Source organism: Brassica napus, chromosome A4 (genome assembly GCF_020379485.1).
Source record: "Brassica napus cultivar Da-Ae chromosome A4, Da-Ae, whole genome shotgun sequence".
NCBI classification, from domain to species: Eukaryota; Viridiplantae; Streptophyta; class Magnoliopsida; order Brassicales; family Brassicaceae; genus Brassica; species Brassica napus.
Genome location: NC_063437.1, coordinates 3,377,343 through 3,401,866, shown reverse-complemented (window position 1 = coordinate 3,401,866; position 24,524 = coordinate 3,377,343). Strand labels below are relative to the sequence as shown.

At 34.4% G+C, this 24,524-nt stretch overlaps 6 protein-coding genes across 8 annotated transcripts; 1 reads left to right on the top strand and 5 right to left on the bottom strand.

Annotated features, from left to right (window-relative positions):
* Positions 1 to 1,161: 1,161 nt before the first annotated feature.
* Positions 1,162 to 3,511, bottom strand: LOC106445458 (protein trichome birefringence-like 36). Its single transcript, XM_013887024.3, has 5 exons — positions 3,144 to 3,511; positions 2,255 to 2,426; positions 1,972 to 2,153; positions 1,720 to 1,869; positions 1,162 to 1,631 (listed from the first exon to the last, which is right to left on the bottom strand). Exons 1-5 carry the CDS (start codon positions 3,458 to 3,460, stop codon positions 1,316 to 1,318), a joined length of 1,137 nt encoding a protein of 378 aa, XP_013742478.2. The 5' UTR covers positions 3,461 to 3,511; the 3' UTR covers positions 1,162 to 1,315.
* Positions 3,512 to 3,562: 51 nt separating this feature from the next.
* Positions 3,563 to 6,984, bottom strand: LOC106449288 (probable sucrose-phosphatase 3a). The gene is made up of 4 exons (XM_048778906.1): positions 6,925 to 6,984; positions 6,522 to 6,824; positions 5,852 to 5,953; positions 3,563 to 5,755 (listed from the first exon to the last, which is right to left on the bottom strand). Exons 1-4 carry the CDS (start codon positions 6,982 to 6,984, stop codon positions 5,534 to 5,536), a joined length of 687 nt encoding a protein of 228 aa, XP_048634863.1. The 3' UTR covers positions 3,563 to 5,533.
* Positions 6,985 to 8,648: 1,664 nt separating this feature from the next.
* Positions 8,649 to 10,605, top strand: LOC106449289 (TATA-binding protein-associated factor BTAF1-like). 2 transcript variants are annotated; one of them, XR_002664126.2, is made up of 5 exons: positions 8,649 to 8,758; positions 8,896 to 9,026; positions 9,145 to 9,239; positions 9,758 to 10,054; positions 10,119 to 10,605. XR_002664126.2 is itself a non-coding variant. In XM_013891065.3 (2 exons), the coding sequence occupies exons 1-2, from the start codon at positions 9,992 to 9,994 to the stop codon at positions 10,281 to 10,283; spliced, it is 228 nt and encodes a 75-aa protein (XP_013746519.1). In that variant the 5' UTR covers positions 9,248 to 9,991; the 3' UTR covers positions 10,284 to 10,605. The 2 variants fall into 2 exon arrangements, 1 of the variants encoding a protein (XP_013746519.1); XM_013891065.3 differs by lacking the exons at positions 8,649 to 8,758; positions 8,896 to 9,026; positions 9,145 to 9,239 and having other exon boundaries at positions 9,248 to 10,054.
* A 153-nt stretch (positions 10,606 to 10,758) lies between these two features.
* LOC106449290 lies at positions 10,759 to 12,391 on the bottom strand. The gene is made up of 3 exons (XM_013891066.3): positions 11,565 to 12,391; positions 11,274 to 11,425; positions 10,759 to 11,185 (listed from the first exon to the last, which is right to left on the bottom strand). Exons 1-3 carry the CDS (start codon positions 12,130 to 12,132, stop codon positions 10,925 to 10,927), a joined length of 981 nt encoding a protein of 326 aa, XP_013746520.2. The 5' UTR covers positions 12,133 to 12,391; the 3' UTR covers positions 10,759 to 10,924.
* Positions 12,392 to 17,068: 4,677 nt separating this feature from the next.
* Positions 17,069 to 19,420, bottom strand: LOC106445459 (vesicle-associated membrane protein 727). Of its 2 annotated transcripts, none has more exons than XM_013887025.3 (5): positions 19,255 to 19,420; positions 18,759 to 18,998; positions 18,450 to 18,648; positions 18,256 to 18,376; positions 17,069 to 17,398 (listed from the first exon to the last, which is right to left on the bottom strand). In XM_013887025.3, the coding sequence occupies exons 2-5, from the start codon at positions 18,952 to 18,954 to the stop codon at positions 17,186 to 17,188; spliced, it is 729 nt and encodes a 242-aa protein (XP_013742479.1). In that variant the 5' UTR covers positions 18,955 to 18,998; positions 19,255 to 19,420; the 3' UTR covers positions 17,069 to 17,185. The 2 variants fall into 2 exon arrangements, with proteins under 2 accessions (XP_013742479.1, XP_022573696.1); XM_022717975.2 differs by lacking the exon at positions 19,255 to 19,420 and adding an exon at positions 19,105 to 19,227.
* Positions 19,421 to 22,254: 2,834 nt separating this feature from the next.
* On the bottom strand, positions 22,255 to 24,122 carry LOC106449291 (floral homeotic protein APETALA 3-like). Its single transcript, NM_001316008.1, has 7 exons — positions 23,935 to 24,122; positions 23,748 to 23,814; positions 23,598 to 23,659; positions 23,400 to 23,499; positions 23,158 to 23,199; positions 22,629 to 22,673; positions 22,255 to 22,425 (listed from the first exon to the last, which is right to left on the bottom strand). The coding sequence occupies exons 1-7, from the start codon at positions 24,120 to 24,122 to the stop codon at positions 22,255 to 22,257; spliced, it is 675 nt and encodes a 224-aa protein (NP_001302937.1).
* Positions 24,123 to 24,524: the final 402 nt, after the last annotated feature.

The following is a 24,524-nucleotide window of genomic DNA, read 5'->3' as shown; positions in this document are numbered from 1 at the left end:
AAAAGGTTTGCCCACAATCACTTAACCACTTACGATTTAGATTACTCCACTCCTACTTAAAAATCTAATACTTTGTCAACAAGTCATAGATAACATCGATCGAACTTTCGCTCGAAAAGCTACGAAAAGGAGCATCACATTCAAACTTCTAGCTGTGACAAAAAAAAGGATTCAAGGAAAACAGCTGCAGCCCGAGCTTTCAGGACACAAATTAAATTGTTATTTGCCTGTTTCCGGAGAATTAACTCCAGCTTATTACCAGCTTATTTAAATTCTTCAGTTGAACGTCTCCTTTATAAACATATACCCAGACTTAAAACAGTCACTGTCTAGACCACATAAAAAAAAAAAAATCCTTAACAAGCAACGTCTAAATTAACCAAACTTTTTGGTCATTACATATCATGCAGGCTCTGTTTTTTGACTTGCCTAAGATGCCCGAACTTGGTAACGATGATGATATGTCTTGTGTGCAGTCAGATACGGGTTCTATTTTCCTGAAACCACTTAAAATTTTACAAGCAAGACAACAAATAAACAAAACACATGCCTTTTTACAAAAAAAAAAAAAAACAAAACACAAAACAATCCCTACAGTTCACGCCTCAAAAAAACCACCCTGACAAAAACAACACAATTGAAACCACATCTAATAACTTATATCACAATCAGTATAACATAAAATACAACAAAAATAAACAAATAACCTTAGTCATAAGTCACAACCACTCATGCTATTCCACTTTGAATTAAACAACTTCAAAACAAAATAATACACTACGGTACTAACCAGTATCAAATGGATCAAAAAAATACAATTTTCTTAAAACATATTTTCATTTTCATATTTTTGAACATATTCTCTTTACTGAAACTATAAAATAAATTGTAATTTCATGTAAAAAAAAAACATACGGACCCGGCGCGTAGCGCCGGAATACCACTAGTTGTGCTATAAACGGACCTTAATATGCATTTAGTGGCAAAACAAATGGATAAATAACGTTTTGTGTGACGGTTAACCATACTCGAGTTTTTCAAATTCAGTAAACCATAGTGATTGTACTGATGCATAAATTGCCAGAGGGAAATGCAAAGGGTGCACTATTATTATCATCTATTGCTGCAACATGCCAAGTTCAAGTATTTGTTATCATCACATGCTTAAAGGCATTTGAGCTGCTTGTCTTTGATTAATTATTAGGTTCTTAGTTTGGAATGGGTATACTTATATATAGTAAACCACTGACTTCCCTTTCCAAAAACAGACTCATAACTAATGCAAGCACCACCATGAGTAAATCAAACACATAACTCATGCAGCTTTGGTTAAGATAATTGAAGAAAGCATCTCATTCCAGATATCTGGGACACCAGGCAAGCACCAGTGACTACAATCTGGCAAAGGTCCAGCGAAACGATGGTGCTTCTCTTCCTCGCCCATTGCTCTCTTAAACACAGATGGATGCCCGTCTCTCCTGTACGCCGACATTGTTGTGATGTCATGCAAATACACTCTGTATTTCATTTTCATAAGCACTTTTTTCAACACTCTCGATTGTTGAGGAACGTGTGGTTCGCTAGAAGAAGGCAATGGGTGTTTCTGGTTATAGCACTTTTGACCACTCTCTCTGCCAAAGATACAGTTTTTTTGTGTACATGATCAAACTTTGCTTTCATGTATTTAATGTTATGAGATTAGAAAGAGAAGTAGTAGACCTTGGTGAGCTTGTGCGGAAAATGACTTTGGTTTTGGATGGATCAAGATTAATTTCAACCCATTCAGCCCATGTGGTTAGTCCTCTCTCATAAGCAACCATTGGGTTCATAGCTTTGTAAAGCTTGTTCCCATCTTTGTAATAGTCCCACCTAAAATCATCCATAACTTTTGTTATTGTCAAAACTTTAATGTTATATATTTAATCAGTTGCATCTAAACCAAAGCTGATAAAGGTTTTGTTGATGGCTTACGAACTCCGCTTCTGAGAGTGAGTCCACCAGTGAGCAGAATCGAACACAAGAACATCAACACCTCGCCAATATCTAGCATTGTCTTCTATTGAGTCCAAATGTAACACTCTTTCACGGTCACTTCCTTTCTTGAGTTCCACAAGCAGAGGAGCCCAACAGAACTCAATTGATGTCTCAAAGTCCTTTAAGTAACCAAACTTATTAGTTGTTTGTACTAACCAATTATGTAAATGTGATCCAAAAAGAGATTTGTGTTAAAAAAAAAAAGGGACATGATTGTTACCAGAGAACGGAAAGACATTGTAGGACCATTGTAAGTGAGCTTCTTACGATGAGTGGGAAGCACAGACTGTACTAAACAGACAAGAGATTCCCACTGGTTCCTCATTATTGAATCTCCTACCAGCATTATTCTTTTTTGCCTCATTTTCCCCAGAAATTTCAATGCGTCAAACCTAAACCTCACATTCATAATTAGAGTGATTGTAAGAACAAAAGTTGTGGTTAAAAAAATCTGTTTGAAAAACTAGCTGAGAAGTAAATCACTAAGTCATAATATCTTAACCTTATTTCCAATTTTTAAACACAATTTCATAATAGCTTAACATTAGGTTATTAAATTGTAGATAAATGAAAACATTCATCTATTTTCTATTTGTATTATAATCATCTTTTACCATTAGTCCTCATGCACTTACTATTTAGAGCAATATTATAACCTAAAGTTGCAAATTGTGGTTAAAAACTATGTTTGGAAAACTAGCTAAGAAGTAAATCACTAGAACATAATATCTTAACCTTATTTTCAAAAAATTTGAACACAAATTTATAATATCTTAACCTTAGTTTACTACAATGTAGAGAAATGAAAACATTAATCTATTTTCTATATATATACCATTTAGTCCCATGTAGTTACTATTTGGAGCCAACATAATAATTATACTGAGTTTTCTTATAGATACTAGTATATCTGTCAATTGGTATTTTTGTCTATAGGCAAACCTAGTCCAATTTAAAAAAAGGTTCAATTGGGCTAAAGACTAATTAGTTGAACAGAGCAGAGATCAAATGCACACCCCCAAACTCTTAAAAATATAGGGTTGGTTAAACTGGATAGTAGCCTCTAAACTGGTTAAAAGAAAAATAGAGAGTATAGTGTGGTTGTGTGCCTTGAAAGTGAGCAAGACTTAGGGACCCATCTCCATTTTTGGTAATAAGAGTCAGGCCTTCCATTTCTCTGGCAACTTAGCGCAGAGCTCAGGTACGGACAGTTTGAGTCATAGAGCGGGTACGTTTCGTCGTAGCTCCATTTCCCCAGTGAGTAATCGCATTTCTCCTCTCTTCTTTCATGCCTTGTCTGCAACGCCCTGAGTGGATCATCATCATCGTCACCGACCAGCCATAGCTCATCAAGCTGCGACGATGCTTTCTTGCTAAGTATGAGTATAGAAATGAGGAAGAAGACTCGAGTGTGTAAGGTAGCCATTTGGAGGAAACTGACTGAGCTAGTGTGAGTGAGCTTGGAGTAAGAACAAATACTATAAAGATGGTAGCAAGGAGAAAGATGGATAAAGTGAAAAGGCGTTAATTACGGAAAGTGTGGTAATTAGTAGTTAAGACAAGACTTAATGCTTTGAATCATGTTCCGTGACTTGCGTCTTTTCTTATCTCCATCATATCCTTTTTAGAATTACAGTATCCGAGGCGGGATTCGCGAGTAATCGCGTTGTGGTTAAGAAAACCAAACCAAACCGATATAGCACAAAACAAATCATGTAAACCAGAAAAGGAACAAACCAGTTCTTTCTTGAAGTGGACGAAGACAAAAAAAATGAAAAATAAGCAAACCAAGAGTTATCTACATAAACCAAAGAAGTGTATGGTTTTGTTGTAGAGACCTAAAGGGTCCTAAACAAACCAATTGTGATCCAAAGACGTACCAATTAATGCACAGTCTTCCTTATTTATACTTTTCAAGATATGCAAAAGAGTATTCATGAAGCCAATACATAACACAAACACTATGCTCTTTTGGTTAGCTTCTGTACCAAACAGGTATCATCTTAATATGTCACAGTACGGATTCAGAAAATCCATGTTTCTTGATCATCTGAGCAGGAATCATCTAACCAAGATTGGTGGATGTGCATCCACGTCAGATTTTGCTTTTCATCCTTTTCAAATTTAAACCTCATTTTCAGTTTTTCAGTATTTAGTCTACTAATTTGTTTGGAAACTTAAAAAGGACCATGAATCAAGGTTTACCTGACAACTCAGTAAGACTCTTGTGGAACAAGACCGTACTTTTCCCTCTGAATACAACCAAAAACAAGTAAGACCGAAAACATTAGAACATGGAAGCAAACTTCTAAAACAAGCAAATCAACGTCTTTTCAATTATCTTCAAGAAACAAAAATCAAACAAATCCTTAACACATTCCTACAAATCTACTACTATTAGTTGACTTGTAATAAACACATCAAGAACAGTTAGATGAGCCTAGTCTGAGTGAGGAAATGATTTAGCAAACACTAGTCAAACTAGGCTCATCTAACTGTTCTTGATGTGTTTATTACAAGTCAACTAATAGTAGTAGATTTGTAGGAATGTGTTAAGGATTTGTTTGATTTTTGTTTCTTGAAGATAATTGAAAAGACGTTGATTTGCTTGTTTTAGAAGTTTGCTTCCATGTTCTAATGTTTTCGGTCTTACTTAGCAGGACATTAAAAAAAGAAGAAATGAATATAATATGACAAGGGTGATTGGTAATTTGGCAAAGCCAACAAGGATTAAGGTTTGAAGTTTACTTGACTCAAAGGGTTGGTCCTATATCTTAAGAGAAATTATTGAAATGGTAACTTAAAGATCTAGTTTCTTACCAGATAACTCATGCTTGTCAAATTTTACAATCCATGTGTCTGAGCTGATTCGAGAAGACGAAACTTTATCCAACCAAATGTGAAACTGCTTTTCCTTGCCTTCTCCATGTAAATTTTCCAAATCATCTATCCATTCATGTATCGATTTCTCCACTCCAGACGGATGTACAAACATACCAAGTGGACTCTGAAACATTGCAAAAGCACAACAACTAAGCCAATTAATATACAATACATGCAAGGGGGAAATCTTCATATTATTGATTTGAACACTTAAATTGTCAAAATGAATACATTGTTGAAGCATTTCTAAGAACGAAGAAGCAATCTTACAGAGAGTAATTTCAAGTTCTGCAAGTAATTATCAGACTTCTCCACCTCCCCACATCGCCATTTCTCGCACAACAAATAAAACTGAACCACCTCATGAGCAGGATCCAAAATCTCCTTGTAGAAACGTTCAGCATCCAAAACATCTCTTGGAGAGACGCTTGGTCCCAAATTAAACCTTTGCAAGGCTTCTATGATGCCAGCTGCACATCTCTCGGACGCAAGGATTATATTTGGGTTGTCCTTTGCATTTTCTTCATGCCATTGCAATAGTTCTTTGTGTGAATTGCTAACCTTAAACAGTAAAACATCATCACAACTACAAGAGAGCAACCAAGTATGTTCCAACTTAAAAAAAAAATAGTAGGAAACTAACCATTACACCATATGCTTGAGAAATGTTGAAAAGCTCAGCATCGTTTCCAGAGTCACCACAAACAAGTATGTTAGAAGATTGCTCCCCCTCATTCTCCAACTTTTCAAGTAGATAAGTCAGAGCCCCTCCTTTGCCAGACCCTCCTGGTAAAACATCGAAAGCGTAGTCGTTGCTATAAACCATCTTCACATCAACCTATACAGAATTTCACCATCATCGGCACCAAAAGGAACAATCTATGACAAGAATAACCATTAAAATTCACATGAGGGGTACAAAGAAAAGTCTCACCCCACGCTCCATTAGTATCCCTGGGAGAACCTTCATTATTTCCACAGCATGTTCTCTTTCCACATAAAAACTCACTTTGTGCTGCTCTTGACTCCTCTTTGGCTATAAAACAGATTCAGCAAGAGATACAACATAGAAATTCAAATCAGGGTGTCCAAAGAGCAAAGCAAAACTCTGAAGCTGGCATCAAGATCTAACGTTATATACTAAAAATAGGAACTTTCCATATATGTATGGTGGACTACACCCAATCAGCTTCATCTATACATATGCCTTTATTCCAATTCAGAAACCCTTAGATAATATAGAGACCATAACAACTGTCTAAATTAACTATATAATATATCCTAACAAAATTGGTTAATGCTCATGGTCGGTTCTGAGATTTAGTGGACCATAAACATTTTTATGTTAATCTTAATATAAAAAAATTCAACAGTTTGGAGAATATGATATGTATAATATCTCTTTAGAATTTGAGAGCAATGTGAATGTTTCATTCTGATGTGCTCGGCCCTGTTAATGCTTCTACACAACTATCTTTGCCAACAGACCAAACACATTGTAATGTTAAAAAGATGCTTCTCTTCACCTTAAACAGAAAGTCAAAGTCAACGCAGCAAGGACTATTATATCAAATACTCACACGGCAACACATTGTAGTATATACCTGTGGCTCAAGTTGAGAGAACTTAGAAGTTTCCTCGACGACAATGTCTCTGTTCCACATTTCACTCAAACGAGCCACCCAAACATCATCAAACACTATCGACTCGCCACAGTATGCAATCTCAGAACCGACAGAAGTTATGGCGATGTCCGGAGTCAGCAACGGTTTCTTGTTCCTTAGGCTCAAGTAAGAACGCATAGACCTTCCGGTGGAGTAAACAAGCAATGAGTCATGGCGATAGTGAGCTTCCCATAGCGCGTTAAATCTTAGGAGATGTGTGTTTTCAGGATCATCGTGATCAACCTACGCATTTGAGGCATATACAGTAAATGATAATGTATATATATGATTTTAAAAATGATTGTTGAAACCAGAAGTATTTTGAGATGAATCAGGAACATACCAACGTGCAGTCGAGATCAGCAACTAGTATGAGACGTGGTGGTCCATCAAGCCTATCCATCGTTTTTCACAAGCTAGATATGTTTTGCTCTGTTCTTTGCTTTCTCCCCTTAGAACACTTCTCTGGGATTTTGACTTAATGTAACAAGACTTCATTATATACCACGACAGGTTTCTAAAAACTATATTAAAAAAACATTGCTGGTGATATAAAAACAAGAGTTGATCTATACGTTTAGCCATAACTTGTTGTTTTTCTTATTATATTCATAAGACTAGGGTTTTTATTAGTCATAACTTGTTGTTTTTTTATTATCCAAATGATTGTCACTAGAGGAATTGGTGAAACGAAGACGAAATATATTTTTACTATGCTTTTCCTTGACAAATATTTTTTTTTAATAAAATAAAAAACAGATCATATGTTAGTAAAACCGCAAAATGTAAGCCCAGACTAATTCCTACGAAACCTTCTATCCGGGAACGCACGGTTATAGACGGGAAGGTGGTCAAGGCGACTCGAACCCAGAGCGGCACTCCAACTGGTGTTCTATTATCACTAGACCAAGAGCTCTTGGTTTAAGCACTTAAAAAATGAAAAAAAAAAACATCTATGGCCTATGGGAGTGGACGCTACATAGCCAAGAGCCCAAGACCATGCACAAGCAACAAACGACACTGAACCTGAAGATATCATACCAAAACCAGAGGAAACATTAACATGAGAAAACACTAACCCGAACTGGAAAGATGAGAGCCATATATATACTGAGCGAGCAGCACTTAATGACGAGGCTCAAGAAACATAGACACATCGAAAGGGAGGAGCAACATGGCATATGATATTGAAAATGTCCTCAAGTAGATTATAAAGAAAACTGAATCATTCGAAATCATTAGAACAATATATTAAGTTAGTTCAAAAACAAAACAATATATTAAGTTAGTTAAAAAAACAATATATTAAGTTAGATGTGTTTAACTTAATATAGATTGATCACCTTCTTCGTATACTCCCCCCGCTTTAAATTAATTATTTTTGTAGAGAATTTTTTTTGTTATAAAATAGATGTTGTTTTAGAATTTTAAATAAAATTTATTAATTTAGCTTCATATATATTTTTCTATTGGTTGAAATATGATTAGATGTATATGTAATGATGTTTCTATATTAAAAATATACAAAATTAAATATATTATTAATCTGTGTGTATAAATTAAAAACGATTATTGAAATGAAACTTAAAGAGTATTTTTTCAAGATCTAATTTTAAATAATCAAAACACTAAACTCAACTTAAAGATGCCGTCATCAAGCATCAACATACTCTCTCCGTTTTATAAAATTACATATTCTAGAGAAAAATTTTGTTTCAAAAAGATTATTTTTGAAATTTTAGTGCATATTTTATTAACAAATCGCAAACTTCAAAAAGCTTAATTGCATTTATTGGATTTTTATTGGTTTAAAATTATAAAAAAAAAAAGAAAATCACAAAAATAAATATAAATTTTATGTATTTTATTAAAATGTGCGAAAAATCTAAAATATGTAATATTTTGAAACATAGTGAATAGTTGGTAATTTTCGAATTTTATGTTATTATTTTTTAGTTCATTAATTTTGGCATAGTTACTGAGAAAAAAAAAACGGTTTTATTCCCAACGGACGAAAAAGGAACGTGTTTTCCCCGATTTGTTTTTTTTGTATTCTGCAATTTTTTTCTGGTTCGGGTGCTAAAAGAACAGAGGAGGAAGAAGAAGGAAACCAACCAACCAGCATTATATATCAGCACAAGCATTCTCTTCTCTTGAATACCTCGCAGCCTAACCTGGTAACAACACTAACCCTAATTTGTTTCCTTTCTCTTCTTCCTCGAATTTTCCCTAGAAAAATCACACGAGGACGACGATGACAAATGGCTATCCCGAGCAAATAGAATAACTTATCGATTGATTTATTTATACGCAGTGTGTGTATCGTAGGGTTAGTTATCGCAAAGTGTGTTGTCATCGTCTTCTTCTTCTTCTTCACTGTGGCCATCATGGCACAGCAGCAACAACAATCTTCGCGACTCAGTCGTCTCCTTACATTGTTGGACAGTATCCTTGGACAGTACTCTTGTGACGTTTCTTCGTTTTGATAATGTATTTCTCGTTGTATTGCCTTCGCATCCTAATTATATATATATGTTGTCCTTGATTATTATTTTCTTCTTAGCTGGTTCAACACAAACCACTCGGCTTACTGCAGCCAGGCAGATCGGAGACATTGCAAAGTCTCATGCTCAGGACCTGAGCTCTCTTTTGAGAAAGGTATAGAGTTTTCTTTATTTTCGATAATTAATAGGATACGACTTCGTTACGGAATTGATTATCTTCATGCATAAGGATATTGGGTTACCTAGTATAAAAGATTTGGGTTTACTTTTGTATGGTTAGGGCATCTGATTACAGAGATATAGGGCTTTGGTTGATTGTTATACTCTTGGGAAAAGAACTGACAGTGTCTGTGGAAGTTAGCTATTTGTTATGCCTTTCTCTTTCGAAGTAGAATTTTTTGTAGACCTAATATTCTGCCCAATGTGCTCAGTGGACTCGTTGTGACATACGGAGCTAATATTTGTCATATCCTGCACTACAAATCTTGAATTTAGTGGTGAATTTAAAGTTTTTATCACCAGTTTGATGTGTTCTTTGGTTGTCCAATCTCCAATGTCTATCACAAGTTTGTGCACGGCTGGAGAAAGTTGTTGCATAGTGCTATATGCACAACTATGATCTTTAGGAGCTCCTTCTAATATCGACACTTAGTTATCATACGTCTTTATTAGGCTGTTGTCAGCATGAGCAAAGATCGTGACACGTAGCTTTGCTGCCCTTGTACCTTTGCTTCCGTTAGCACGTGGGGTTCCCCCTCCTGTTGGGTTAAGCAAAGATCTATCCAGCAATGCAGAAGACGCCAAATTTTTGGAGCAGCTACTCGACAACTCCCATATAGATGATTACAAGCTTTGCACCGAGTTAAAAGTTACATTGAGAAGGTGATCAATGCTGAGAATGCTAGTATGAAGACAATGAACACTGATCAGTTGCTAGATTTATTTGCTTCAGCTGAAACTTCTAAAAAGGTATAAATTTTATTTTGATTGCAAGTTTCTAGATGAATCCTCAATAATTGGGTCTTTCTTGTAGGGTGGTGCGTCTTTGAAGAAGGGATCAGAGGATAATGGCCAGACTGCTGGAACAGGAAAAGGAATAAAGTCAATTCTAGGTAACTTAGAGGAACTGTGGGATCAATCACAGTACACAGAAGAGTACAATCTTAGCCACTTCTTAGCGAAGCTTAACGGGCAATAGCCAAAACCAAAAATTTGTGTACATATTTGATTCAGCTCGATTCAGGAAAACAAACAGTTTTTGACCTTCCAAACAGATAAGAGGTTGCATTCACTCTCTCTTTTTCCCTCCTCCATTTGTTGTCATAAAAGAAGAAATTAGTTTAACTTAAAAGGAGAAAATTAACGATTGGAGGATGGATTAGACATCGAGTCGTTTAGTTTTGCCAATACGACCGGTCTAATGTTTGTGGCCGCCGAATTTGGTTTTGTAGTGTCTGAATCGTGTAAATACGCTTTTTGACTTGGCTTTTTCATCTGCTGTTTCAGCTCTGTTGTAGTAAGTTTCTTTCTCTTCTACTTTTTTGTGTTACCTTTTGTTTTCTCGGTGATCAAGTCTTGAGAGTACAGGACCTAATAAGAAAAAGCTTTACTCTTTTGAGTAACCGACAACCAATCTCTTTAAACAGACAAGATTCATCAATCAGTTTCAGCTCTTAGCAATGAACAGGATTAAAATCAAATTAACGTTGTTGAATAGTAACATGTGTAGTCATGACTTCCCCTAAGCAGCCTGATGGATAATCTGTCTATATTTACACCAAACTCACTTCACCGAACAATAACAGTTTTTCACAATTTGAGCCAGAAGAAAAAAAAAAATCAGCCAGCAATGTCTTGTTGGCAGATAAAAGATGAGATAAAGTTAGGATCAGCAAAATTCATGAGCAAGTCAAGATACTGCATAGCTTCCTGAGGAGTAAGACCTTGGAGTAGAAAATCACAGACGTTAGAGTGAGTCCCTCTCATAAGCTCCAAGCTTTGATTCATCAACTTCTTCTGCTTACCTTTCCCCATCTCCGCAGCTTCCACCATCGGTAGCAAATCTTTCTCTTCCTCTTCAAAATGTGCCTTACACATCATCTATTTAAAACAACAACAACCTCATAAGTATCAACAATGTTGCTCTCACTTCATTACAAGAACACAAGATTTGTTACTGTTCTGTTACCTGTAATGATTTGAAACGAGAAGCAAGACTAAAGAGTTCCTCAGAACAGACCCCAGAGTCCATCATCACCCCAATCGATTTAATATATTCTTTGATCCCATTCATCATCGGTAACTCTCTCCCATGTTCTTCATTCGCACTTTTACACTTCCCTAACAAAAAAATAAAAAACAAACCTTTAAACAATTATAATTAATTATTCATATTCATTACTTTCCTATCCGTTTTTATTGTTCCTACGATGGTTACCGGTCACACCCAAAATCAAAAACCCTAAAATCTCTTAATTACCTCGATCAACAGATTCAAGAACAGGAAAAAGAATCCTCTCTTCCATCTGAGCATGCTCAACCATAATCTCATGCAACTGACTATAGCTCTTCGCAAACTTCCTAATCTCCATCTTCGGCGTCCCCACCGACGGATCAACGGCTCTCCTCCCTCCACGTGCCGCTAGATCCTCCGACCACCTCACCATCCTCTCCATATGCCACAGCATGCTCCTGTGCTGAAGCCAAATCGTCTTCACTATCGGCGGCGTCGCCTCGTCGAAGCCTTCCAGGTTGAACTTCCAGAGCATTAGCCTCGGCTCGGGGAACTTGTCCTCGATGTAACGGAGCAGAACCTCCTGAGATCCCGACACCGTCTCTGCTCCGACGTGGATTGTCGGCTTCTCGTCCTCTGAGGGGACGAAGCGGAGGTGGACTTTCTTGTGGAGGAGAGCGAAGCGGAGGTAAGAAGTTGCGAGGCTGTTCGGCGGTCCGGAGAGTTTCACGGTGACGGCGGAGGTAGGTTTCGCCGTCGCCGGAGAGATCTCAGACTTGGATTTGGTAGAGGAATTGGGGAAGCAGTTTCCCATTTTCTCTGTCGTATGAAAGGAATTGTAGAATCTAAGGGAGAGGAGATGAGGAGGAGGATGGAGTGAGCTGCAAGCAAGCGATCGGAGTGAGAAGAGAAGATGAGATTTGTTGAGAAGAAGATAAAAGCTTAGGAAACATTAGTGTTCATCATAATTTAATTTAATTTAATTTAATTACATTTTATTTGAGATTTGGATTTACTGACTATTTGGGACTTTGAGGGATCTACAGTCAAGGTCGTCGTGACTAGACGACAATTACGTTAGTGCCAACGAATTTTCCCTTTTATAATGGATAAAGAGATCTTCGTAATTAATTCTAAAGTGGAATATAGTATCTAATTATCATTTTTGTGGGATCCTCTGTAATTGATGTTGAGATATGCAGCTAAAAATAGCTCATCATCATGTATGTAGGGCTGGACACAAAATACTCATTATTTACCTTATAGGCCCTGTTCGGTGTGAGATCGCAGCGGGAGCGACCAGCGATCAGAATTAACAAGGAAAGAGAGAGAATTTAAAGGAAAGGAGAGAAGAAGAAGTGAAAGAAATTTCTGTTTTATGTCGCTGAGGAGAGAATGAAAAGAAAAATAGCAACGCTGGTTTTTATGGCGTCACCGGAAGCACCGTAGAGCTTTGATAATTTATGTCGCTGCGTCTCCTTTTCTCGGTCAAGTGATTAGCGAAGCATTAAATCATGAACAATTTCTGGTCGCTGAATTCAGTCGCAGCGTTCCACTAACGAACAGGGCCATACTCAGTTACTCGATCCACACACGCCTCAATTTTTAAATACCCGTCATTATCAATTCAAATATCAAATCGTTGAATTTTGTTATTTACAAGTACAATACAAGTAACAAGTACTACAAAAAAAATTAGTGAATCGCTTTGATATTATTTGTTATTTGTTTTTACAATATAAAAATAAAAATCTTGAAAAGGATATTTCTTTGTTGAAAAGAGTAAACAATACTTTCATATCAATATCAAAATGTTTATGTCTTTTGGTCCTTCTTCTTTTTTTATAATAAGTACAAATATTTTATTTGACATAACACTTATGGTTTTTTCCTAAGTCGAATAAACTAAACAAATTTTCATAACCTTCTTTGATAGAATATTATCTTGCAAGTAATTTCTAAAAACTTGAAAATAAATCCAAATAATTCATAAGTACTTGCAAGTAAAAAAGTAATCTTTTTTTTTAACACTATAAATTCTACTAGAAGAAAAGGATTACAAAAGTTGATCAGGGATCTACATACTAAACAAAAAAGTGGCTAAGCCAAGAGGAAAAACGAACAACAATATATGATTGATAAAGATCTTCCAAAACCACACTTTTAGCAATGAGCTTTTCACCAAGAATATTGTGATGGTCCTGAAGATGAGCCTTCCAATCGACAATTTCACTAAGGCAGGCTAAAAGTTGGGAGGAATAAAATTTGAGAGAAGGCAAAGCTGAAGGTTTGGAGATAGTAGCTAAGATATCATTGTCATCACTAGCAAAAATGATAGCATTAAGATGGAGATTCTTCATACTCTCTAAAACCCAACTCCAACTTTCAAAAGATGCTTCAAGCTTACTAGAGATTCCAACAAAAGATCTCCTACCATGCATAAGAACTTTACCATTGCTGTTTCGGATAATCCAAAAGGCTCCACTTTGATGTTTATCTTTATCCCAAGCTGATCTTATATCACATTTAAGCCAAGATGTTGGTGGAGGTTTCCAGCCAAAAATAATCATTTTGTTTCTCCAGATCAATGGCTTTTTATTGTTTTTCAGCAGTATATTAATCATGAATCAATGATCATCTTCTTTATAGATAGCTCTAATGAAAGAGGAACCTAGAACCATTTTTCCTTCAAATAAAAAGGAGTTTCAATTTTTCCATATAGACCAAATGAGCCAAGGTCCACTTCTTCTGATATGTTCAGGGATGAGATGATTGTTTCTGGTCTTTAAAACATAAGAGATGTTGGAATAGACCGAAGAAGGATTAAACCCATCAGGAGGATGAGGAAAGTTACTATTTGCCCAAGTTTGTCTAGCAATGGTGCAAATGAAGAGAACATGATTAAGAGATTCATCCTCTAATCCACAGATCTGACAACGAATATCTATTTTCATACCTCTGTCTAGGAGATTGTCAGCAACTAGAATTGCTCCACTGACTACTTTCCATAGGAAAATTTTGATTTTTGGAGCTGTTTCAATCGACCATATAATGTCTATAAGACCATTTAAAGACGACACTTCCTCCCACAGCAAAAGCTTCCTTGTTGGCAACCCTTTCAGCTACCCAATATCCAGATCGAACTACGTATTTTCCGTATCGGGTATGATTCCAAATGAAGAAATCTGGTGAGGAAACAACTGGTTTTATATTGAAAATAATCTCTATATCTTGAGGATAGAAAAGATCATTCAATAATCTGATATTCCAGTGATGAGAATTAGCCAGAAGAAGATCACTATCTCTTAGATTTAAATAACCAGTATGTTCTTCATAAGTGGAATACGCATCATGTCTCCATCTACCAACCAAGGAGTAGACCATACCGAGAGAGATTTACCATCTCCAACTATGTGCCTCTGACCTTTTGTTAATAGATCTCTGTCGTGTAATATATACTCCTCCAAGCAAATGAAAGTCTAGAGCCTAAAGTTGCCAATAAGAACGGCTTTGCAGGAAAATATCTGCTCATTAGAAACCTGCTGAGAAGGGAAGATGAAAAAGAGAAGATTCTCCATGTTTGTTTGGCTAAAAGAGCTTGATTAAAGATTTCTAAATCTTTAAAACCCATTCATCCACGCTCTTTTGGAACACAAAGTTTATCCCAGCTTATCCAATGAATTTTTCCTTTATCTTCTTGAGAGCTCCACCAAAAAGTAGCCATTGCCAAAGTAAGATTCTTAACTGTTGACTTCGCGTGAATTGGTATTGCTAGAGCTACAGATTTCAAAATGATTTCCTTGCCAGCTAGTATACCATCCAGACATTCTACCCTTCCTCTTGTCCCGAATATAGTTAAGTAACTCAACCTTTGAACCACTAAAACATTCAGGGAGCCCTAAGTAAGTACCTGCTCCTCCTTCTGAAAGAATCCTCAGCTTAGATTGAATCTGCTCTTTCAAATTGCAGTCAACTTTTTTCCCAAACGTAAGAGATGATCAAGATTTATAGCCTGTCATGTAGCTTTTTCATATTTGTTGAAAATCTCTTGAAAACTTGACACCAAGAGAGATCATCTTGAAGAGAAACAGACTATCGTCCACAAAAAACAAATGATGAATTGCAAGTGACTTGCAAGTAACATATTTTGGGATAAATACTCAAAATAACAAGTACATATTTTCGACAAGTCAAGTACAGTACAAATCTAAAAATTCATTACTCGTTCAAGGTAAGCCAAGTATCAAGTATACACAAAAAGTAAGTATTCGGCTTGCGCCCACTCTTATATGTATGCATTTAACAAATATACTGACACGATTAAAATTTTGTTAAATATTCAGTTTTGTCCTTATTTAACTATTAAAATTCTATTGATTTTATTTTTTCTTGAAAATCATGTGAGATAAAAAATTTGATGATAAAAATTATATTAAAATTTTAAAACGACACTTATTTCATAGTGAAAATCCATTTTACTTTACAACAACATTTAATATGAAAGGGATAGAATAATGTTTTTTCTCATTGTCATTAGCCAAGTAAACAAAATGTCTAATTTTTAATATAATGTTTATAGTGTATTTATTCAGTGTTCAAAAGATTATTAGAGGGTAATGTTTTTAGGAGATTAGTGGTTAGAGCATCTGCATTGGAGTATCAAGAGGGGGGGGAGGGGGAGTTCACACAGTTCCCAAAAAAAAAATATATATATATATATAAAGCCCTTTATTATGAACTTGTATCAGAAAAGCTCCTCACTATAAACCCGTATCAACACTGTTCCGTGGACTCCATACCACATGGTGGCCCGCAAATGGTTTGGCTACTATTTTTTTTTTAAAATCAAACGAAAATAAAATAAAATAATCAAAAATACACATTGGGAATCGAGACTGGTGGAGTTTGCTGATGGAGGTGGTTTTAGGCAAATGTCTAAGCGCCGCACAAACTGATTTTTATATAAAAAGAAAATAGTGTAGAAAAATCGTTTTGTCGCTGATTTTTACAACACTAGTTTATTTACAGGATAATGAATTTGATATCTGTAATTCACGTAGGTTTTTTTGTTCTTTTAGTTTGTGTGCCTATATAGTTATGTTTATCAATTTTATTATTCATATATTGAATATTTTTATTCATGATGCATTAGCTTTTACTTATCTCAGTTTGCTTTATGAAAGTTTTCTGGTTCTCAATTTTGACCATCCACAATCATATGATAAAAACGAGGCCAATATATTCATATGACTAGGAATGTGGAGACAATAATAATTTGATTCCGATGTCAGAAAAAAAGAAAAGAAAATTTGATTCCATTATCCGCTTCACAAACGAGAAACAAGTGTCATGGACCATGGCCATGGCGAATGACTTTGTGTTCTGCCCCATGTGATCTTTGCCCCTACTTAACTCGCCTTTACGCTTCCCTTTTTGATCTTTGCTTCATCTTCCACACATTTAAAGTTAATCTAAATCACTTATCTTGCTTTTTGACATATTTAAATGTATTTTTGGATTCCTTTGATTTTAAGATACGTCGATATTTTTAGTATTATTATTTCTCAAACTACAGAGTTGTTCTAATGAATTTAGGCAAATGCAAAAAAAGAAGTCCTGAGCTGTATAAACAAGGGAATAATAAGGACAGGAATTTCGAAGAACTAAATTTAAGAATCGCTGAAAGTAAGCACACACCAGAAACTTGATCTATTTTTGCGTGTGCATATATAGCATTATAGATAAGCTTGTGGGAGTGATGATCATGATATGTTATTATAAGTTCCAACATGTACAAACATGAGCATGCGTTTTACGTGTGAAAACAAGGTGGTGACGATCAAACAGAAACAAACGAGAGCAAAACATCATGACGAGCATTTAAAACCACCACAAGCAACAACCCAAACGATGAGAATAAAAGACAAAATAGCACCTCCTACCATCAGCTTCATCTGCAGGCTCTGTATCCACATCTTCCTTCTTAGCTGCCTCCCTTGTCTCTGGAAGCTATCCGCTTGGAACTGAAGGTTCTCCGTTTTGTCAACCAGTAGTTCGATTTTCTCTCCTCTGTCCAGAACCTGAAAACATCATCAACAAGAGAATCATCAAAAAGAGCTGTATCGCCTCATCGTTTCTCATAATCAGCACCTACTGGCATACTCTGACAAATTCTCATTTTGTTTATACTAAATGGTCCTAGGTCCAGTTTGCCTAATTTTTTCCAACACTAAAAAAACTGGATTTAATCACCAATTATTGCAGTTACTTTGTTTATACCTCAAACTTCAGGCAAGTAGAAACACGATACATAATGCAAAAACGACAGATGATATATCATGACTTGAATCATAGCACAGTTCATACTATATTTATAATGATCCCATTTAGCACATATTCTAGACTTCCCCATTGCATAAATCCTACCCAGTTTATATGACTCATTGCTAATACTGATGAGCTAAAAGATACGCATTCATAATAGACCATCACAGAATACCATTTTCCCTAGTCTAACAAACTTTCAGCTGGTCCAAAGGCATAACAGCAGTCCAAGACTTGTTAGCTGCATGCAACTTCTTAATTACTAACAGACTCAGCACATCACAGATCAAAACATCAATTGGCCTATGGAGATATAACAGAGTAATCAGAACAGAATATACCCCACAAAATATAGACAAATGACGAACGGTTGCAAGAAAAACATTCGATAATTTTATCAGCACAACTACCATGAAAAAAATAAACCAGTCTGTTGATATCAAATAGCTCTTCTAGAAGTGATGACTTGTTTAGTATCCTTCTCTACAATGTTTTTTTTTTCATTTTCTGTAAAAACCATGTGTTTATACCTTGCAGATAAAATTCCTATCAAATCAAGCCAAAAATACAGGAGTGGTGTGCAACTGTTAATTACATGTCTCCAAAATCGTACCTTCTCAATGTTGTCCATCATGATCCCCTTGACATCATTAATTTGGGCCTTCAACTTTGAAAGTTTGCTCATCTCTTCAGGATGGCTCATACAATACTGCATATGCTCCTTAAGTATAGGCCTGTTTGACAGGGAAAAAAACACTGAGAACTCTCTCGCAATGGAAACAATGAAAACAATGGTTAGAGACAGACCCGAACTCCCTGTCAAGATTGTACGCAATGCTAAACCGATCCCCAAACAAATCATCGTCCTCATCATCATCAGCAAGAGGGTGGGGCTCATCGTTCTTTATACTCGCCTCATACCGCTTCTTGAAATCTTCCTTGACCCGTTCAAGGAACACGAAAGGAACACTTCTACCAGTGGACTCATCAGCAACCACAAGAAACACTACATACATTATACACACAATCAAAGACCTCATCAAACTAACTAACTAACTAACAAGCACTGAATGTAATATAGAAAGGCTAATGAATAAATAGATAAATAAATCTCACCGAAACCATTGTTTTCGACAAGGAAATTGAAGGTGTGGCCATCGCAAGAGTAAGTATACTTGCTGCTATTCTTAGGAAGCTTCTGGAGACACTGAACAGCAATGGTGCTAAAGTTTCCTGAGTAAGGAGTATGCTCCGCTAAAACGACGGTTCCTTTGGCTACGAAGCTGTAAATCAATCCTTTCTGCTGACTCATTTCTCTAGAGTACAAGTCAACCGATCAGATCTGGATTGCGATACCTAAACATACATGGAATCACAATCAAATCCCTAAAACACACACACACACACACACGAGCACGAAGATGATTAACAGTGAATCGCTAAATCGGAGAGACTAGGTTACTGATGGTATTGATAATCTCCGATTCGGAACCGGAGAAAATGATCGGATGCTCGCAATTTAAAGATCGGAGCTCCGGGAGGAGAGTATTAGAGACAAAGCAATCGATGAAAAGAGGAGACGAATTGAGCAAGGAAGAGAGAGAGAGAGTACCTTGAGAGAGTTGGCTTGGTGATGAAGGAGATGATGAAAGCAAAAAGAGATGATGTGCGTGCTCTCTTCTCACTTTCTCAGAGACGGACGATATCACATTTACTTGATGCTGATTTTCGGTTTATCGGTCCCGGTTCTTGGTTATTTTTCGGTTAAAACGATATTTGTTATTGCTCGTTACGGTTTAGATATTATAGATATACGGTTTTAAACTAAACTAGAGATTGACCCGCACGCCCGTGCGGGTGTTAATTTTTACTTTCTTATAAATCGATATTTTATTTTTATGATTAGTATTATATATTTTATATGTGTCATAATATAATTAATTGCATAAGTACTTTCAGATTTCTATACATCATGATCGAACCTGAATCAAATAGAGTAATATGATTACTTTTGGTTATTTGGTTATTTTTAATTTAATTTGAATTCAACATACCCGAATTGAATCGGTTAATATTCTTACTTTTCATACAAATATCCGTACCGGCGTCAAATACATTAGTTTTTGGATATTTGTAGGTTTGTATATATCAAGACTGAATTCATCTGGACCCGATTCGAAACACACATGAAAATTTATAATACCGAAATGAAGTCTAGTTTCAAAACTCAAAAAGCATGATAACCCACAGAAATAACTCGTAGCTAAATAGTTATCCGAATGTCCATGTCTAACCGATACATAAGTAAATAAAAAAAATTGTTAACCATTTTGAATTCTTATCACAAATAGAGTGGTTTCATTCAAATATGTCGAATTATTATAGTTAATATGTAAATAATCCTGGCAAAATATTATAGTAAATATAATTAATGAGATAGTTAAAAAGTGAGAAAATGAATGTAAAAGATAAAATAAAAAAATTGAAAACAAATAAGTTTTGTTTTTCATGTCACTATTATATATCATATATATGTCATCATATAATTAATCATATTTTATATGTACCATAATATAAGTAATCATATAATTAATATTATTTTATACATACCATCATATAAATAATCACATATATTATATTTATAAACTTAATATGAAATATAAAAACCATAATTTAAGTTGGTGTTTTTAATTAAGTTATGTATTGTATTTTTCTTATATATAGTGAAAATATTTTTTAAATGGTTATTGGAAAATATTTTAGTAAATTTTCTTAAAATATATATATATATATTTATATTTGAATCAATTATTTATATAAATTAATTTTAAATTATAATTTTGATTTGAATTTTGTATAGAAATAATTAAAATTGAGAAAAATGAATGTAAAAGATAAAATAAAAATTGAAAACAAATAAATTTTGTTTTGTACTTCTGTAATAAATGATATTAACTTATTTAGTAAATATAATAGATGAAAGGTTAGAATTGATTAACAATATAATTAAAATCTTTTAAAAAATCAATTAAGATAAGCAAGTATTATTTTCTACTGCTATCCATGTTTCCAAACAATTCTCATTTATACTACTATCCATGTTTCCAAACAATTCTCATTTATACTATTATTCAAGTTTCCAAATAACTCTCAAATGTACTTCAGTTTTAATAATATAGATAAACCATAATTGTCTATTTTCGGTTTACTTTCAAGTGCTACTACTATTTTGAAATTTTGGGTTTATTTTAGATCATTAAATGCATTAAATTGAGTATCAAACAAGCCCAACTTCATCGCCTAGTATTTCATTTGAGGGCTTTTACTCGTTGCTTCTGAAAAATCAATGTCTTGGCCTCTTTCTCCTTTTTCTTTTGTTTTCTTGGCTTCTTTTTACAACCTTATTAACTAATTCGGTTAACTACTTAAGTTGAAGTAAAAACTTAAACAAGTAAATGAACCTTAAATAGAGGTAGAAGTTCAAAGATTGCACAGCCAAACTACAAAATTGTATCATTTTTTAGAATGGTCTTTCGTAGAATGGTCTCACTTTTAAAATATACAAATCTATACTATTATTTGCGAAATTTTTTTTAGCAACGGAGTTCTCACGTTAAAAGTTAGAGCGATTAATATATATACTACCTTTAATGAATTTATCTATAATTAACTATATAATCAAAATGAATTTTTATTTATAATAATATTATTTTTTTTAAAAAAGATAATTTTTACATTGTGTTGTTATCTTAAAACATATTTTTCAGTTATAAATATAATTAAAACGAATTTTTATTAATAATATTATTTTTTAAAAAAATAAAATAATTCTTATATATTATGTTGTTATCTTAAAATTTGTTTTTTCAATTATAAAAGTTAAAAAATAACAAATAAAAATTTATAATTAAATATTAATCAACTAAATTTGTATAAATATATTTACTAAAATATTTTTAATATGTGAATGTTTTCTTTTAAAATTTCAGCACAATAATAAACATATATATTTTATTTAAATTTATGTCATATATATATATATAATTTGATGTTTGATTTAATGTTTTTGAAAACATAAATAATAAGTTATCATGCTGATTTTTGAATTAATAAAATATAAACTAATATATATTTGTAAAACGATTAAGTCCGCATGTGCGGACAAAACATCTAGTTATATATACTTATAATACAAGTAGGGGAATCATAAAAGGCTTCAGATTATAGTTGGAGGATGTCTGGATGTGTATCCATAAAACAATTGCCCTTGAGTTTTGGGTACGCAAGCAATACATAAAGGAGGCTAAATCTCAAGCATGCATATAGAGAGAATGACAAAGGAATCTTAGACAAAGAGAAGGGTTTCATACGATGATATCAGTAGGAAACCGTCAAATATATTATCATACGTAGTGTTGAAACACATTCAATCCACAAGAAGTTAAAGCAGCAAGCTACTGATCACACAATCCTTAATTCTTAAGGTTTAAGAAAATACATAATTAAGAAACATGACCGTTTAAGGTTTCAGTAGAACCAGCCTTACGCTTTTAAGTATTTATTTTATTAAATAGATAGATAATGACATCACCAGCAACCTTCAAACCCTTAGTTATTCAAGAAGGTGGAAGGTAATGATATCAGAGGCAGATGCTGCATGAAGGGCATGGTTGGGGTAATGGTGGTGATGGTTCTGATGGAAGCGAAGTTGATATCCAAGAACTGAATCGTAGTCTCCTCCATTGTCTACTAGTCCATAATGAGGATCTTCTGCTCTTAGTTCCTGTTTCACCGAAGAGATTATAAGATATTAATGAGAATTAAAAGCCATATTCAACATCCAACATTGTTTACTCTAAGTGACATGACATGCTTGTTATTTGACAAACTCCATCTCCACACGTTTTTATCCTTTTAATTGTTACATGCTTGTGTTGTGCCTAAAAATTGTAAGGAAAACAAAAAGAGCGAAACAAGAGACGGTACCAGCTCATGTATGAGATTCTTTTGTATGTCTTGTTGACTCTTGTTCTGCAATTGAAGAAACCACAAGAGAAACTGTGAAGAGACTGAAATGATTAAGACTCTTAACTGTCTAATCCATTTTACTTTCGTTTAGCTTTTATCATGACATCACTATAATTTACACTTGGTTTGTCCTTTTATCCATTACCTTGTCTAATCCATTTTACTTTCGTTTAGCTTTTATGACATCACTATAATTTACACTTAGGTTTGTCCTTTTATCCATTACCTTAACTATAATCCGACAGTTTCCAAAACAAGATACTGAATACTTCACTAAAAGAGCTACTAATTATTAGAAGTAACGGATTACATAGTTATGCTTGAAAAAGTCGGGTGCCCAAATAATGACAGGTAGGTTTAATTATATAGTGTCATAGGAAAAAAACACTATCAACAGTTTTAATAGTGCATAGATTCAGATGATACGGAATAATTGTGACAAATAATATGATAAATTGTAGAAGTGAGTGAAGAAAGAAGTTGTGACCTTTTTCTTGGTGGTCTCGATTTGGTTCCCAAGTGATTTAAACTGTTCAATTAACATATATATATCGATTAATAAAAAAAAATCTCACATATATTCGCTAGCAGTAAACTAAATGTTTGCCTTGTTAGTACAAATTAATACAACAAAAGTCTACTGATTATAATTAACTCCAAAAAATTGAAAACCAGAAACTGAAAAAGATGTTAATTAAAACCCTAGATAAGGGCAAAATATGATGATACCTTGCGCTCGCGAACGAGTTTGAAAGTGTTTTCCATTTCTTCCTCAAGACTACGCAGCTCCTGAATATCAAGCTCGTCTAAACACTCACCTAGCCTCTGTGTACAATTAATAAACCAAAGTTTGTTAGTATTTCGTAATTTCGTAATTTTTTAAGTTTAAAGAGAGAGATATGGGAGAAGAGAACAGGAAACAAATACTTAATCTGAGTCCGAAGATTTCTATTTGTCTCCAATAATTTCCTCTTGGTTTCTTGCATTCTCTACAACAAAGACTCACCAATTTCACCAAACCATCAAGAAACACATATCAAGAACAAGAATAAGAGGATCTAAGAAGAAGAAAAGAACCTCATAGTGAGCACTCCAAACATCAACATCAGAAACTGTTTGGTACAGATCTATGATCTCCTTCGTTCTATAAACCAACAAGACCACACAAATTAAAAAGTAGTTAACTATAAGAAAAGAAAAGAAATATTTATATATATATATATATATATATATAAGAGTGGTGTTTAAGATAGATATTCTCTACGTGGTGTTAGGGCTGATAAACTCATGAAGCTTGTTGGAACTAGAGAACATGATAATCGAAACCCTAGCGTCACACAAAACCGTGAGCTCGTGAGCTTTCTTGAACAAACCATTTCTTCTCTTGGAATACGTCACTTGTCGGTTTGTCTGGTTCTCTATCCTCTTGATCTGGATCTTCCCTCTCGCCATTTTTCCTCTCTCTATTTAGTTTTTGATATTTTGTTGAAGAGATTTGGGGAAGAGGACAAAGAGATTATAATAAGAAGAAGAGAGAAGTGAAAGAGAAAAGAAAAGAAAAAGCAAAGGACCCACTAGACTTACTATATAAAAAGGTATTGCCTAATCTATGAAAGGTAAGTTCAGAAGTTGATGAAAACTAAGTGATAAACTTTCCTTTTTCGTAAGTGGAATGGACATGTATGATGGTTAATTACAAGACACTGCTTAAACTCAATTGTCTATAGGTGGAAGAGTGGACCAAAGCTATAAATGGGCATCGTTTGCTTTCCGTTTATTAATTCACGGAGATTCGTTGGTTTCCCACTTGCTTTTTGTTTACACAATGACATACTAAACGGCGTTTGTAAACGT